The sequence below is a fragment of the Solanum stenotomum genome, chromosome 6 (assembly GCF_019186545.1).
Source record: "Solanum stenotomum isolate F172 chromosome 6, ASM1918654v1, whole genome shotgun sequence".
Taxonomy (NCBI): Eukaryota; Viridiplantae; Streptophyta; class Magnoliopsida; order Solanales; family Solanaceae; genus Solanum; species Solanum stenotomum.
This window is the reverse complement of record NC_064287.1, coordinates 40,352,015-40,369,095: the sequence shown is the minus strand read 5'-3', so window position 1 is coordinate 40,369,095 and position 17,081 is coordinate 40,352,015. Positions and strand designations below refer to the sequence as shown.

The 17,081-nt window shown below is 34.9% G+C and overlaps 2 protein-coding genes across 2 annotated transcripts; one reads left to right on the top strand and one right to left on the bottom strand.

Annotated features, from left to right (window-relative positions):
* Positions 1–1,449: 1,449 nt before the first annotated feature.
* On the top strand, positions 1,450–2,739 carry LOC125868745 (stemmadenine O-acetyltransferase-like). Its single transcript, XM_049549319.1, has one exon. It carries the CDS (start codon positions 1,450–1,452, stop codon positions 2,737–2,739), a length of 1,290 nt encoding a protein of 429 aa, XP_049405276.1.
* A 925-nt stretch (positions 2,740–3,664) lies between these two features.
* On the bottom strand, positions 3,665–13,379 carry LOC125867707 (serine/threonine protein phosphatase 2A 57 kDa regulatory subunit B' theta isoform-like). Its single transcript, XM_049548273.1, has 2 exons — positions 11,575–13,379; positions 3,665–4,240 (listed from the first exon to the last, which is right to left on the bottom strand). Exons 1-2 carry the CDS (start codon positions 12,730–12,732, stop codon positions 3,890–3,892), a joined length of 1,509 nt encoding a protein of 502 aa, XP_049404230.1. The 5' UTR covers positions 12,733–13,379; the 3' UTR covers positions 3,665–3,889.
* Between the last annotated feature and the right edge of the window lie 3,702 nt (positions 13,380–17,081).

Here is a 17,081-nt window from a genome sequence, read left to right as displayed (position 1 = left end):
ATAAGTGTGTGATGGGTTCTACATTACTTATTTATGAATGTCACCCTAACCTTCTCTGTCTTGACCTCCATTGTTTCCATAAGGCACTTGCAAAACCCGATTTACTCACCTAAAGTATAATTCAATAAGATTTCTTTGAAATTGACACCTTACTTCTGTAGGTTTTCCAGTAGTAGGGATATCCGCAAGAAAACTTACTCTTTCTCCTTCAATCTTCTTTCTTTCACCTAACTCCCGAATTTTGGGTGATATGTGATCCCAATGGATTTTTCGCTGGAATGTTTTGTGGGCATCCGTGACGAAATGGTGTATGTTGGTCCCAAGGGGCAAACATTCGCATTTTCAAGTTCAAACAAGGCCCAGAGCAGGAAATACCAAAATTTTCATTTTATGTGTGTTATAGTCCATGGATTTTTGGTGATATGTAATTCCGACGGGTTTTTGGCTGAAATTTTTTGTTGGCATCCGTGACGATCTTATTAATGGTGTGTGCCACGTCCACATTTTCAAGTTCAAACGAGGTCCAGAGCAATACCAATTTTTTTGTTTTACGTGTGTTATAATCCATGGATTTTTGGTGATATGTGATACCGACGGATTTTTAGCCGAAACTTTTTGTGGGCATCTGTGACGATCTTATTAATGGCGTGGGTGTCTGTGATGACGTGTGCGTTAGTCTCGAGGGGCAAACGTTCGCATTTTCAAGTAAAAATGGAAGGCAAATTCAGTAATGCAATTTACTAGCAAAAGGCAGAGGCACAATTTCACACAAAATTTTAGTAAAAATGGAGGCATAATTCTTCCTTGTAATCCTAGGAATGACGCACAAAATTTTAGAATTCTCAAATATTTAATCAGAAATAAAATATAAGTTAAATGTATCAACTCAATTCATAAATAAAATATGTTTTTTTCTATATTTGGCATTTCATTAAATCTTGTGTACTTTTTTTACCTACCAAGGTTTTTATACTAAGTTGAAGTATTCCACCGCTCGAAATTTTTTACCATCGCGAATTGATGATAAGTTTGTATCGTAAAATATAATTTTTCTACCTACTTTCATAGAATCAACTAGCTCACTGTGAAAATGCATGGTGAAAAATAAATTTTCATTTAAATATTGAGAATAGCCATTGAACATTTTTTTTCTCACTGATTCAATCGAAATATCTGTGAGTATTTTGTGAGAATTCGATCGAGAAAATAGTGATTTTATAGTAGTGGTAGTTTCCTATTCAAGTCATGATAATAATCTCTTTAGTGACAAGACGGCCATATGAGCAACATTCTAAAAACTAGAAGACACATTGCATTTTTTTATATTTTTTTTCAATTATGTTTCATTTTATACTTTATAGCTAACTTAGTTTTTGGTCTATTTATTGTCATCAGAATCAGTGTCATTTCATCAAAGAGAAAAACACTACTAGTAAACATTTTGGAAGTATGAAAATTGAGATAGAAATCATCTCCAAATTGATAATCAAACCATCTTCACCAACCCCACATGAACTTCACAATTACAAACTTTCATATCTTGATCAAATTACTCCAAATATTTTGATGCCCCTTGTGTTTTTCTATCCAGCAAACAATAACTTCACCAACATACACACATCAAACCAACTTAAGACATCTTTATCACATACCTTGACAAAATTCTACCCTCTTGGCGGACGTCTAGACGTAGCCAACTCCCACGTCAACTGCAACGATGAGGGCGTTCCATATGTAGAAGCCATAGCCAAATGCAGTCTCTCAGAGTTCCTTCTTGATCCACTTCCTAACGAACTTAACAAGTTCATCCCTTGTGATTTACATGATGTTAAAGACTTTTGCTTACTAGTCCAAGCAAACTTCTTTCAATGTGGAGGAATGGCTATTGGTATAGCCATTTCTCATAAGATAACTGATGCATTGTCCACGTTCATGTTTATCAATACCTGGGGAGCTATTGCAAGAGGGAGTATCGACGTACCTTGTCCAAGATTTCATTCTTCCATACTATTTCCACCAAGAGATATAACAAAGTTCAAATCAAGTGTCATGATTGAGAAAGACAACATTGTGACTAAGAGGTTTGTATTCTCTGCCTCTAAAGTATCAGCACTCAGAGATAAGTATACTGAAAAGGGCAGTGAAAGTACGAAACCTCCCTCGAGGATTGAAGCTTTATCAGCTTTCTTATGGACACGTTTGATGGCAAGTGTTCATGCTGAAAGAGATGAAACTAAGATATATGGCATGGTTCATACGGTGAACTTACGTACCAGAAGTAATCCTCCATTGCCTGAATCTTTATTCGGGAATGTAATGCAAGTAGTCATTACAGTACCAGCTACGAATAATAATAATAGTACTAATGAGGAACAAGATTTTGAGCTAGTGAAAAAAGTGAGGGAAAGTATAAACAACGTAAACAGTGAATTTGTCTCAGATCTCCGGAAGAACGATCAAAAACACTTGAGTTTCATCAAAGAGAAAGCAAATGAGCAGAGGAAAGGGGAGCTAGTCGTGTTCAACTTCACTAGTTTGTGTCGATTGCCTTTATACAAATCTGATTTTGGTTGGGGAAAACCGATATGGGTAGGATCGGCTAGACTTGTTCTCAAGGATGTTATTGGTTTTCTAGACACAAAGTCAGGTAATGGCATAGAAGCCTGGGTAAATCTCAAAGAAGAAGACATGGCTATATTTGAAGCTGACAAGGAATTGCTTTCTTGGTGTAGTGACTGATCCTAAAATTTTCGTCTTTTGACATGTTATAATATTGGAAGTTTGTATCTTAAATTGTTTTCATCTTTTTGAACTCCATCAATCATCTTCCATATGCATATATGATGATGAATACACCATCCAACTCCTACTTTTGCCACGAAATTAGGCTCTAAAAGGCTATAATGAAGGTGAATTAGGTTGTACACACTTTAGGCTAAGATGGTCCCTTGGTTAAGAACATATTCCTCAAAATAACTTTAAACATATTGATGAAAAGGAACAGGTTTCACTCAAACAAAGTTCATACACAATCAATCAATTGTACTTTGCAGATAGTCAGATACTATCTGGATTATACCTTCAAATTTTTATTTTTGTTATTACGATTTGTTCTTTTGTAGTTAGTACTTAGTAGTATATTATTGTTTTGATTGAAAGCATCATGTAGCTTTTGGTTCATTTCTCCTGCAGCCAGCTAATGCTTACAAATGGACTACCCTGACAAAGTTTAGTTCCTAAGTACACGAAGAAATTACGAGAGCCGCCACATTCAGCATTTCTTTGTTCACAACTATTTGCTAGATCCTTCAGTTCCACAGAAAGCCAAACGAGAAACAAACAAACAAATAAGTTAAACTTTGATGCATAAGTTACAGCCTTGCTAAATGACTAGTTACAACCTGAAAAGTCCATTCTAGCGATTACCGATTTAACTTTGTAATATTCTAGTTAGACCAAACATAAGCAACTTAACTACCATTCCCTCTCAGCTTTTGTAGCTTCTCTATTTGGAATATATGGAAAGAGTCTCTTGAGCAAAATGCCAAACTTACAACATCCTATAATCTATACCTCATCTTAAGAATTAAAGCATTTATTGAAGAGTGGTATTTGCCAAAAGTTAACCAAAAGAATGAAAGTAAATACGTTCAACAAAGTATAATTTTGATAAAAATACTTGCTCCCATATCATTTCCAAATTGCCAAAGTTAACACATATAAACAAATTATAGTTACAACTACAGCTATCAGGATGAAACTGACCAGGGAAAAAAAGGCAATGACACAGAAAATCCCTTTTCCCCTTGATAAATTCATTGCTTCCAAAATGTAAATTTAACCAGAATTATGAAAATTAAAAACAAGGAAGAACAAGCATATCTTAATATTAAGTTCGAGAATGCCCGGAGGATGGCACAAGCACAGCTTCATTACTTGTAGTATTTTTGGCAGCAAGTTCTTCTAATCGTTTCCATGTAGCTTCACGTTTTGATTTAATCTCATCTTCCTTCAATTCATCTTCTTGAAACTTGTGCAAGCACTCCTTGAATAGCTCAGGATCAAGATCATAGAATATCTTCCGGATATTCAGTGACAAACTGTGAACAGCCTGATTCCAATGGTTTCTGGCATTTCTCTCCAGTGCAGGAAAGATGATAGGAAGTATCACTTTTCGGTGTTGCTTTATCAAATTCTCAATATGATCGTTATTCCACAAGAATAAAGCCCTCTCCGCCACCTATAGTGAACACAAACACAGTCTTCTGAATTGACAAATTTGAAAATCAAGCAGAGCAAACAAAACAAAAGAATATTTGTATCCAAGTTAACTCCTGAAGCAACAAGGTAAACACACGAGGCCCTGATCTTCTTCATATTCCAAACATTCTATGAGCTCAGTCAGTTCACAAGAATAATATCCGTCAATCAACAATTTGTGAAAAATCATTATGCAAAAACATCAAATAACTGAATTTTCATCCAGATCGAAAAACCAAAATAAATGTGAGACCTCTATACTACAGCAATCTATAGTTTTCCAACATAGCAATTAGGTATATGATGTTTAGAATCAATAATTTAATAAAATAAAATAAAAAGAATTAAAGAGGATGAGAAGAAGAAGAATAAGACACAGCAGAAGAGGAGGAGCAACTTGCACTTTGTCCTTCAACTTACACAACTTCAACACTGACCTCCTAAATCCCACTAAGCATATTTAACCTTCAACTAACTGGCACAAGCTTCTGGTCTGTCAGTAGAGGGACCAAAAGGTGAGCTAGCTCTAAGCAACATGTCGCGCAACATGCACCAACATGCAGCCACACTGCCTGACTTCAATTCCACTTTACTGAAAAGTTGAACATTCTTGTTGTAACACAACATTAAGATAACTCAAGAAGATGAAAATAGTACAAGAGAGAATAAGTACAAGAAGTGAATTTGTTTAGCTATATTCCTATGGCCTATACTAAAGATACGGAGCTCACAAAGTCCAAAAAGGTGTCACGTGAATTTATAAGGGAAAAAATTGCAAAAATTACTCTAACTATATAAACATAAAAGACATTTAGCCTTGAGAGAGTGAGTTGGAGTTGAAACCATCAAAATACCTATGGTTCCTTTCTATCTAGACACACCAAAATACAGGCAGGAACCTTTTTCCTGATTTTCCTCATGGACCTACCAACTTTCTAGGAACTCTAGCATATAAAGGCATCAATGATATTCAGACGTCCACAGGCATGACCCAACTAAGTGCAAAAACTGAAATGACCATGTCCCATTTCTATGCTTTGTTGATACATATAGCATCTGTTGACAATATGTATGTTCCTTCAGCTGAGATTGTCTTGACTCAAACATGCTTCATAAAGTATCGTCCAGTTGAAACAAATCATTATTGAGGGTAATTGTCTTTTCCAGATTAGTTTCCATAGCCAATTATGCACCATCTCATTTTGGGCACAAAAGGATGAACATTCTGCTTCTACAGAGTATAGACTATCAGCTTTATTGCCCCATCTTAGTCTGTCTGAAATTTGTTTATTGTTTGTGCAGTTACCAAGTCCTTCAAGTAAGTTGAATAGGTCATCAAGCTTCCAATCCTTCAAATTCCTTTTCTATTAACTGGACAAACAGGTTTAATGGGGTAAATAATGTTCTATTAGCTTACACCGTCGAATACCAATTACCTTGGGTCTAACTCAACTCCAAAAGCCAGCTCAAAGGGAAGATTGTCCAAGCCTTACAAGGAGCCCAGGGTTTTCATCCTCTACCGATGTAGGATTTATCTGGGTAATTGGTTTGCTTATATGATTTTGGACAATCCACCCCTCGTCTTAGCTGCGCGGACTCTTCACTTTTGATGTTGCACCCGTCTCGGATTCTCCAAAAATACACTACTTTTGGTGAATCCAACATGCACCCGTTGGCACTTTTGAAGAGTCCGAGCAACATAGCCCCTCGTGAGCTAGCTTTTGGGTTGAGTTAGGCCAAGATCCATTTCTTATCATGGTATTAGAGCCAAGTCCACCCCAATTCTTTGTTCAGCGATGTAGGGCCCCCACATTATATTGTCCACGCTCTAGTTAAAGAGATCTGGGCATGAGGGAGGTGTTAAAGTCCCACATCGGGAAACTTAACACATGGATCATGCCAGTCCAATTTGGCTATACTATTAAATCACAAATAGAAACTAAATTCAAAATCTGACAACTCAGATGTTAACAATATTATTAGTGCAGCAAATAAGTAGATATCATGTAAACCTAGGTATGACCAAAAAATTTTTTTTTTTGAGAAACAAGTATGACGTAGCCACGTAATCTGGGTGGCCCTTCTTTTTGTTATATAGAGGAACTATTTCTTCTTTGCCGCAAGTAAAATTTGTCTTACTAATCGATTATTACCTAATTCTGCTGATATATTAGTACATAAATCCTTTTAACAGAGTAATTTGTCTCCTCCATTCAGCTTTCATTGCTACCATTCCAATCACCAGACTTCCAAATAAAAGGTTCAGTTCATATCTTACCCTCTTCTTCCAGTTAATTCTGCTGCACTACTATTCTAGCTTAACCGTCTAACTTCTAAAATTGAAAGCCTTATATAAAAGGAAATATGATTTTGAATTTGCTTTGTCTCACTATCCTACATACACCAGGCATCTGTACAGTGTAGAGCGATAGTACTCCAGAGAAACAAGCTGCGTTATGACATGTACAGCATGTTTTTTCCCCTACTTTTTTCCAGCACCACTCTCACACGAATTAGGTAGGAAGCACAAAAGCCACCCATGTGTTTGACATCAATGTGCCAAGATCAAAGATCCTAGCGGGCCATGCTTTTGCATGATTAGAAGAATAGAGGTTTTCATGAACAGATGATAAGAAGTTCCTCTAATTCTTGTCCGAGCAATATTACTGTATGTGGTATTATACAATCAATACTGCCTAGATGACATAGAAAAGGTACTGAAGCTTTTCCATTAAGGCATTCTGCAGTTGTTAGTTGTTACAAAAGATTTGAGGTAGGTCAGAAAATACTTTTTGATGGAAATAAAAAATCTCTTTGAGCACAAGTCTGCAATACATTATCCTCAAAAAAAAAAAAATGTCTGCAATACCCTCTGAAAACTAAACATTACCTTTTGGCACTACAGACTAATTTGTCTTGGGTAGATTGGAGCCATCTATTAATTTACTCTGTCCTCACATCACATCACAGAATAAGCAATACAACCATATGAACAAAGTATGGTGAAGTGCAACGATGAGGAGTACAACTATTCAGGAATCTTTCCATGGAGAAAAACGTAGAACTTTAAAGTAGTGTACATCATTTTTCTTATTATAAACAAGCGGGAGAGAGAGGGGGAAAGTAGCATGTATCCTGCATTTTAACTCAAGTTTTCTAAATCAAATGTAGCTTGGTTAAAGGTAGAGCATTTTACAGAATTTATCATCAAGGAGAACGCCTAACATGCATGGAAGAAAACCCCCACCCACCTGCGCACACACACAGAGGGACTCTAAAACATCAACTCCTTCAGTCTCACTTTATTTGTCATAGTTTGACTTGGCACAAAATTTAATAGAGGAAGAGTTTTGAAACTTGCTATTTTAAATGTGTCATAGCATTTGTGGGGCTAAGCACATGGAATTTCTTTTATTATAATAGATCATGGTGAAACTCAAAACCAGGACCTCTGCATGCTCTGGAACATTCGAGTGACATAAAAATATAAAAGAAAAGCTAATCTATAATTACATGAATGGGGAAATCATGTTGAAGTGCTGACCCTCTCATCTAAACACTTCGGGCAGTTTGGTTGGGAACAAGTTATCCCAGAATTAATTATCCTGGGATAACTTATCCCATCACTATTGTATAAATGGTGGGATAAGTTATCCCAAACATGGAAACCAAACAAGAAACCAAAATTTTATCCCTGGATTATTTTTTTGTCCAAGGATTATTTATTTTTATCCCTCACACCAAAACGACCCCTAAAGTTGTTAGAGGGAACACACTTTTATTTACTCAATTATGTCTTCAATAATGCCTAACAAAGTCGACCGGAGAGAGTAAGGACTTGATTGTTAGATGCACCAAATTAGACATAACCTTTTACTTTTATCATGACATTATAACGTATGACCAAACCAGCCAAAATTAGTTGCTTCAATGAGTTCAGAGGAATGAACAAGAAGACTACACTTACTACAAGACTCCAAAAGTGGAAGCACCTAAAATAAGTGTCAAATTACGGCTTCAGATCTTCATGCTATTCCTCAGCACTGACTAAATAGTCAGTACAACCAAAAGGAACTCGGCTTTTTCAATCTAATAAGCATGTCTTACAGCTACAAAGATCCAACATCAGTAACATGCTAGAGCCCAAAGCCTCAACTTTAACCTCAATCCATAAATGGTTGATCATTGAACTGATTGAAATGAAGAGATACAACATTCATATCTGTCCATGAAACGGCACTACAAGAGTAGCACTGGTAAAGCAGAACTCTCTGGGATTTGTTACAGTTTTACAAACCATTAAATGATTCATCTAATATCCCCGTTAAAGCTAAATGTGATTGCAATGTTTCAAAATCTTTAATTATCATTTTTTATGGGAAAGTTCAGGTTCCTTTTCCAATAAGCCCTTCATGAGAAATAGTAAAATCCACCATCATCAGCAGTGGCAATTCTAACAAAGGATTCAAAATTTTGAAAAGTACCAAATCTAGTGTTTTTGAGTCACTTTTGCCACCACAGTAGATGTTATTTCTAGGAGACTAATTTTTTTTTATTATATATATATATACACACACACACACACAAAAGTAATTTGCTTTTACTCGACTACACATTGCAACTTTCCGATGAAAGGGATTCAATTCCTTACATGTGGCCACCACTGATCAGCAGTTGATAAAATAGTGTAAACACATAAAGGTACAACACATCTCAGCACAAGATAGCAACAAGGGGAAAAACTCTCTGCAATTAACAGGGATGGAAATCAAAAGAGGCACAACAACAACATACCCAATGAAATCCCACAAGTGGTATCTGGGGAGCGTCAAGTAGTATCTGGGAAGCGTAGAGTGTACGCAGACCTTACCCCACCTAATGGAGGTAGAGAGACTGTTTTGGAAAGAAAATTAAAAGGGGCACAAGCTCAAGAAATTACAGAAGACCTTTTCTTCTTGCCGAGTTTCTCTTTTTTGCTGATATTTTCTATTTTAAGAACCTCAACTATATTTCACATTCTTTGTTCTATTGAAGAACCAAATTACAGCCTATAAATCGATTTTTATGCTTAAGTTAGTATCTTTTTAATGGAAGAAATGTATTTTATGAATACACATCCAGAAGATGCTGAATAAAGTACATCCTGACCAAGAGCCTTCAAAGCTCCTGTACATATGGCTTTTATGCTAAAGTTAGTTACATCATTATTATTACAACAAAGAAAAATATGCTAGAAACTTTTGACATTTTTTTATGTTTTTAGTTATTCAACAACTTTAGTGTTTGCATGCTATCTTACTGTATAACATCTGCCAATTGCATCAGTACTTAGCAGTATAGAATAACAGACAACTAATTTAGACAATTCTATTCACTTTCTCATGATGGAACTAAGGTACCATGAATGCCCAAGAATAATCTAAAATAAACTCAGGACCATACCATCTCAAACTCAAAGGGTAGCCCATAGCAGCTCCATAAAAGGCTCTGAAAAATACTAATGCTATTTCTTAAATTTCAGAATATTTAAGAAAACTGTAAGGGTACAATGAAAGCTTCATTTACCATAACCAAAAAATCCACTACTGCATAATCATGACTCATCTCTAGACACCATAAGACATGTTGCACATTCACCAATTGTAGATACAAACAAAACTATGACTATCACAGCATTGTGACCTCAAAAAACCACAAGAAATATAAATGCCTCATCTAAAAGGTAGGGGAGGGGGTAAAATGGTATGGGGAACTTCCAGATCATCCTAAACCAAAAGAAGAAAACTAACTTGCTAACTGAAAGAAATTCAGTCCCTTGAAAAGGAAATTGTCTGCTTGAAGAAGAAAACAAGATTTGAGAGGAAAGATAAAAGAAGAAAACAAACTAGAAGAATTGCATATCAGTCAATTTCTCGAGCTTCAATAATTTTCTACTTTCTGTTTTCCATCCAACAACACATCTCCATTGCAATTTATGAAACATTTTAGATAGTATGCCTTCCTATCCAATGTCAATATTTGCTATGCCTGATGCCTGATGCAATTGAAAGAAAGATGAACTCTATGAGGAATAAGTTCTTATGGGACGGAAATAGTAGCAACAAAAAGTTTCACTGAGTTTGATGGCAAGTGGTCACTAGTGTAAAGGAAGGGGGTGGATTGGGAATCAGAAACTTGAGATTGCACAATAAAAGCATGTTGTTTAAGTGACTTTGGAGAATTCTCAGGAACGAAAGGGTAGTCTGGATCAAAATAATTGAACCAATCTATGGTAGCAGACAAGGCTGGAATCCCCCTTCACATATTCATACACTAGAGGGGGAGTATGGAAAGGGATTTGTAAATTATGGGCCGAGTTTCAATAATTCACCAAATTGAAGATGGGGAATGGATCAAAAATTAGATTTTGGACTGACTTATGAACAGGTGATGAGTGCTTGAAACAAAGATATCCTCTTTTTTTTAGTTGTTGCAATAACAAAGAAGGAGTTGTGGCTGATTTTTATTCCTACATGGGATGGCAGATGAATTTTAGAAGGAATTAGAATGATTGGGAAATTGACGACTTTTTTAATTTCTCCTTCAACTGTTTGGAGAACTAAAGCTCCAATAAAGTATAAAGGCAGCTTGTTTTGGTTGGATTGCAGCATGAGCTTGCCTTACTCAGGATAATCTTCAGAAAATGGTAATGGATGTTACTTATGTGAAGAAGAGTTGGAGACTGTGAATCACCTTCTTATGCATTGCAGAATAGCTAGACAATGTTGGGAATTTTTCTTCAGTATTTGTGGGATCTCTTGGATCCTGCCGAGTGTGAAGGAATTATTGGAGAGTTGGCAGCACCAGAAAACATGTAACGCTTTGAAGCAAATCTGGAGAACTATACCTTTGTGCATATTCTGGACTATCTGGCTAGAAAGAAATAAAGCTTGTTTTGATGGGCAAAAAGACCATATTTCTAGACTTAAAAACAAGTGTTTACATAATTTGTTTTGTTGGTGTAAAAGTAGTTTCCTTGAAATATCTATCAATATATGGAGTTTCTAGGGAGATGTTGTAATTGACTGTATGGATATTCCCAGCAGTCTTTTGTAAATTTTGGTCCTGGTACCTTCTTGGTACTTAGTTAACAAACCTTAACCTTATCAAAAAAAAATTATGAAACATAAACATAATGTACACAAAGCATACATAAAAACCAACATCGCCTACAAAGATAAGAGATTAGTGTTGTTCTATAATGCATATCATACATGCAAGTACTTCGATACTTAATAAATAGAAGAAGTATATCTAGACATAGCTTACACATACCTGAAAATGAAAGCTAGTCAAACATTGAGTAATTCGACGAAACAACAGCACCATACACCTTTGGAAATCTGGTGGTTGAGTAGCTTCCAAGATTTCCTCCAACTCACCAAGGAACATGACCTCTTTTGAGCTATTTGTTACTGGCCAATACTTTAACAATCCCCTAATAACTGTATCAGCAAGCTTGCAGTCTTTCTCCACAAACTGTGTCATACAATAAGTTAATTGTTGATGGTACATGGCTAAGCATTTGGGTTTATGCAAGGGAATCAATGTCCGTACAAGAAAAAGCTTGTGTTCTTCTTTTAGTGGCAAAGCAAACCCATTGATTATGCTGCCAAGAATTTCCAGAAGCTCCGCAATCCCATTATGTTTTTCAGTCTCAAAAACGAAACGATAAAATATATTATTAATAGCCTTCCTGATGTAAGGCCGGTGTACCATAAACTTCCCATAGACACGGTGCAGTATTATTTTCAAGTACTCCCTCTCCCTAGGATCCTCAGAGTCAAAAAGATCAAGCAATCTGAGTACAAAGGAATGATCTATATATCTTTTGGCAACTTTTGCATCAGTTTCAGGTGAAGCAACAAACCTCAGAAGGAACTCATACACAATTTGCAGATGTGGCCATGAAGGATCCATCGCAGGTTCATCCTCTTCCACATCAAAGGCCAACGTCTTGTTTTCTCGAGGCTGGGGCATGAGTTCCCTAAACAAATTAGTCGACACCATCTTTACTACTGCTTGCATCACCACTTCTGTAAATTTCACATTTGCAGACGTGACATACTCCACAAGCTCCAATAACGTCTGTCGCTTGATCTCCTTTTCTTTAAGGTTCTTTGTAGGATCAGTAAAATCAAACAAAACACAACACATATTAAGCTTCCTAATAAACAAGTTGTGTTTCTCAGCATTGGGAACATCCCTAAAACTAGGCAATGCATCGTAAGAAGCTGCAACGAGATTCCCATTAACCTTTAAACTCCCATCTCGAACAAATTTATCCCCCGTTGAAGCTGAAACGGAATAAGGAGCTGAAATAACAGTATTAGCTGATACCCCAACCTTTTTACTTCCTCCATCACTTTTCTTTGAACTAGTTGAACCAGCCGTTTTCGACTGCTTCTTCTTACCAAATATCTGCTTGATCATATTTCTCTTTAACCACCCACTTTATACAAACAACTAAATATATATCTATATATTCAACAGTAAGAAGAAGTAAAACTTAATAAAGTCATCAAACTAAAATCAAGATTTCCTCCTAAGCTAAAACCCACATGCCACAAACTCAGAATTCAACAAAAATGATGCATTAAAACAACCCCCTTTTTTTCAACCTCAAAGAAATTCCAATTCAGATCAAGAATCAACCAATACCTGAATCAAACCCATGTGTAAAGTTTGAACCTTTTTGACTTAAAACTTAAAACCCAGATGTGCAAAGATAAATTATATCAAAGAAACCCCACCTTTTTTAACTTTCTTCTTCCACTACCAAAATGGGGTTTACAAATAAAGTATATTCCCACACGCTCTCTTCACTTTACCCCAAAACAAAGTTCAAATTTTTAATGGAAAAATTGAAACAGAATTGCTCTTTCTTTCTCTATACTTACAGAGGAAGATGGAATTTGGTGAATCAATTTTGGGGTTCTTGATTTTTGCTGTTGTTGTTTGTTGACTGAGTAAATATTGTTCTTGCAATTGTATGATTTTCTGACTCGGACCAAAAGACCAAAGGCCCAGTCTAATCTTCTTAATTCTTTCTACTTTCTTAATTGGTAGAAGTTTGGTATAAGTCAAATGCCCAAACCGGACGGAAAGCAACTAATAATATTCAAATGTTTTAAATATTTGCTAGTAGTAGTATTTAATATTTAAAAAATATAAGACACTTTGATTTTATCATTCACAAGAAAAATTTAGAAACAAATTGCAATTTAATGGATTTATTTTAATTACATAAAAGGTTTGTAACGATTCGATTTGTCGTTATTCAAAGACAACTCGTGTGGAGTCTCAATTTTTTTGAAATAAGTTATCAAATTTAAAATTAAATACACGACGATTTTGATAGAAATTTAAATTGATTTGAGCTGACGTCATTCCGCCATAGTGGAAAGCCTCTCACTATGGCGACGCCGCTGTAATGCTTGCACGGCTGCTATAGCGCAGCTGACATAATCAAATCCTAGATTAAAACGATGTTTTTTTATTCTTCCTCTCACTTTTCATGTAGAAAACATGTGAAAGTTACTCCAATAATTCTACTAAGTTACCCTTAGTTTGGGAACCATAGAGGGAAGAGATTTCAACACCAAAAAGAGTTAAAACCCAGGGATTCCCTGTCTACATTGGTCTAAATTCGCCCCCACTGAGTCAAAAGCATGTGTTTAGTGTTCTTTAGCAAGTATTTGGCGTCCAGGTAGACGAGGTTTTCTTACTACGTAATTAGACCTGTCCCATATTTCACAATATTCTTGTAGACTGACGAGAGATTTCATGGCTAGGCTTTCGGACACAGAATCTAAATGTTTGAATATGTGGTTAGTTGTGGTTTAGGCCAATGATAGACTGACTAACTATGATTGCTTGTATGATATGCTTAGGTGTTATACTGGGAAAGATAATCGTGGTGATTGTATTATGCTTAGAAATATTTGGAAGAAATCTTTTGTGTAGGTGATTTTTGTTTGTTTCCAAGTTATGTAATGTTGCATGTTAACTACTTTGTACTATTATTTGTGCAATTCATGTAGGAAAAAGTAAAAGGCTAATGTGAAATGACATCATCTTGATAATCTCATGCGATGAACCTTATAGATGAAAACACATAATCAAGCTATACATGAAGAAGAATGAAAATTATAATGAAAATCATATATTTCATAAGAACCCCGACTTCTAGAAATCATTAACTAAAGAATTATGTTTACTTTGGGGCTCAATGAGTGAAAGGATACTCATTTATGAAATCTCACATATCGGAATGAAAAACCTTAGCTTAAACCCTTGAACTGGAGCTTGAAGGTGAAAAACTCTAGTTTCTTACTTAAGAGGAGTTTGATCGCACTGTCTGATAATTCTAAGTGTTTGTCGTGAGGGTAGGGGTTTTAGTCGACTAACTTCCCCTAATTAATTACACTTAAAATATGTCAAAACGATATAATCTAGGAGTTAAAAGAGTGGAAAAAGATCACAACAGCTCTGAAAGAAAACAAGTCGGTAGGTTCCACAATGGCCATCTAAGGTCCGTGAATTGATCTACAAGTTGTAGATCCCTTAAATAAAAATCAAGCTAAATATTGAATTTTTGAGGTTCCATTTACGAGATCAATCTACAGTCCTTGGTTCCATTTATGAAACATAAATTTAGTATGTGAAAATCAGGCTAACATTAGGTTTCAGGACTTTATTTTACGAGCTTAATCTACGGTCTATAAAGCAACTGATGATTCGTATACTAGACCCGTAAAACTAAGGCTAAGATCCATGTTTCTAAAGTTGATCTATGAGCGTCATAAATTGTCCATGATTCTATTTAGGAGCCGTAAATCCAAGTTTTTAAAATTGTCAATTATTTAACTCCTCGTGATTTGATCCAGACTTAGAACTTCTGAGGTATTACATTGCCTTAACGGGATATGCACTCTTTAATAATATGTTCACAAAATCTTCTAGATAAAAAGGCACAAGTCTGTCTATAAAGAAGCCAGTTTTTCAATCATCTTATATAGTATATTATTTTGAAACTTGCTTCCTTAGATCCTCAAGATAAGGCCAACCATAAAAATATTTACCAATGACTATGTATTGTAGATCTTTTATGATGTTCATTCGTGGTACTTTTTGGATGCAGTCCACTTCATAACTAGTACAATATCAATGAAATTGATCTGCTTAATGGGATTATATCAATATTATATTTTTTACTTGGAGAGTCATCATTGAGAGACAAGGGTTGCACTATATATATATATATATATAATATGTATCTAATTAAACTTTCATTAGATGTCTTCATAGTTCAAGTGAACAAGTTACTATATGATTCTCCGCATTGAATATTCATAAAAAAATCTACTATTTTCTCATGTAAATTAATTGTTTGAAAATTTGTTTAAATAATATGAATACTATTTACAATAACATATATTTCCTAAATCGAAGACGTCCAAGTGTAATTCACATACCAATAGATTAGTATTATAAGAAAACTAATAAAACTAAATAACATCTAAAAAATCAAATGGATGATAAATTAACTTAATTTATATGATTTGTTTTCGACATTTGAAAACCCCATTTATTTGGTTTAATTTTCCTTTTTAGAGAAATTTGGTCCCAAATCGAACCATGAATATCATTAGTGGTGTGTTGGAGATAAAACAAAAGCATAAGTCTACTATTTAACTAATTAGCTACCATCATATATTAGTCAAATTTGATTAATTACACACTATAATATTAATTGCACTTTACTAACTATATAACAATAATTATTATGCTTCGATCTACACAAATAATAGTCAAATATATTAAATTTTATTGATCATATTTAAATTCATCTCATATCATTATTAATAAATATAAATGTGAATATATCGGCGGTAAAAATAAATTTATTGTAATTTTGAATGCATATGATATAATATCTTTGTAAAAATAAAATTAGTCAATGATTTTCAATTTGACGTTCTTCTTTAAAACCCCTCATAAATTTGTGTCATGATATGGTTCTCACACCATTTTTTCTTCTTTTACTACTCCTTAATTAACATATTATTATTCATATCGTATGAGCATAATTACTCCTAGTTGACCTTAGCCGATCTCACATCTTCACATAGAGAAATTATTTTCGATAAAACGATTAAAAAGAGACAGTAACAACAAATAAAAACAATAGCAAGATCATATACCATAAATTTGTATAGATTCATATATAGTCTAGAGACGAATGGCTATAACAATAATAGCAGTAAAATATTGTTGCAATGACAAACTAGCCTGTCTAAGCTTCTCATCTTCTTCGTATATTGATTTATATACAAAGCCATAATCACATGAACGCACATCACCAATCGATTCAGTCATATAAAAAATTACTTGTCCGTAATTTTTAACACCATAATACCCGATCGCAATTTCTCTACTATATTCTACATATGTATAAAATGACGAACACGAAGTGTATAGTTCTTTCAATGTTGCGTTCTTCGTTTTATCAAGGAGAGAATTCACCATAGTTGATGTTGAATTGATGAGGTCCGTAGTCATGTTGAGCGCGATCGTGCCTAGGGTTTTAAGATCAGCGATTTTGGAACGAGGGTTTGATCGTAAGAGTTTCTCACACAAGGAAGAAACGGACGTCTTGATGCAAACATCAGTAACTAAATCACCATTCACAAGTGTAGATGTGAAGAGGATGGAGAGAAGAGCATATGAAAAAAATGAGGTAAGAATCAAAGAGGTAGCCATTTAATTTCTTTGATTAC

Bases quoted from the DNA above. Each gene is read 5' to 3' on its own strand.
- LOC125868745 (XM_049549319.1), top strand. From the start codon at position 1,450: ATGAAAATTGAGATAGAAATCATCTCCAAATTGATAATCAAACCATCT.
- LOC125867707 (XM_049548273.1), bottom strand. From the start codon at position 12,732: ATGATCAAGCAGATATTTGGTAAGAAGAAGCAGTCGAAAACGGCTGGT. The intron at 4,241-11,574 runs GTATGTGTAAGC...TGTTCACTATAG, and splicing joins TGACTAGCTTTCATTTTCAG to GTGGCGGAGAGGGCTTTATT.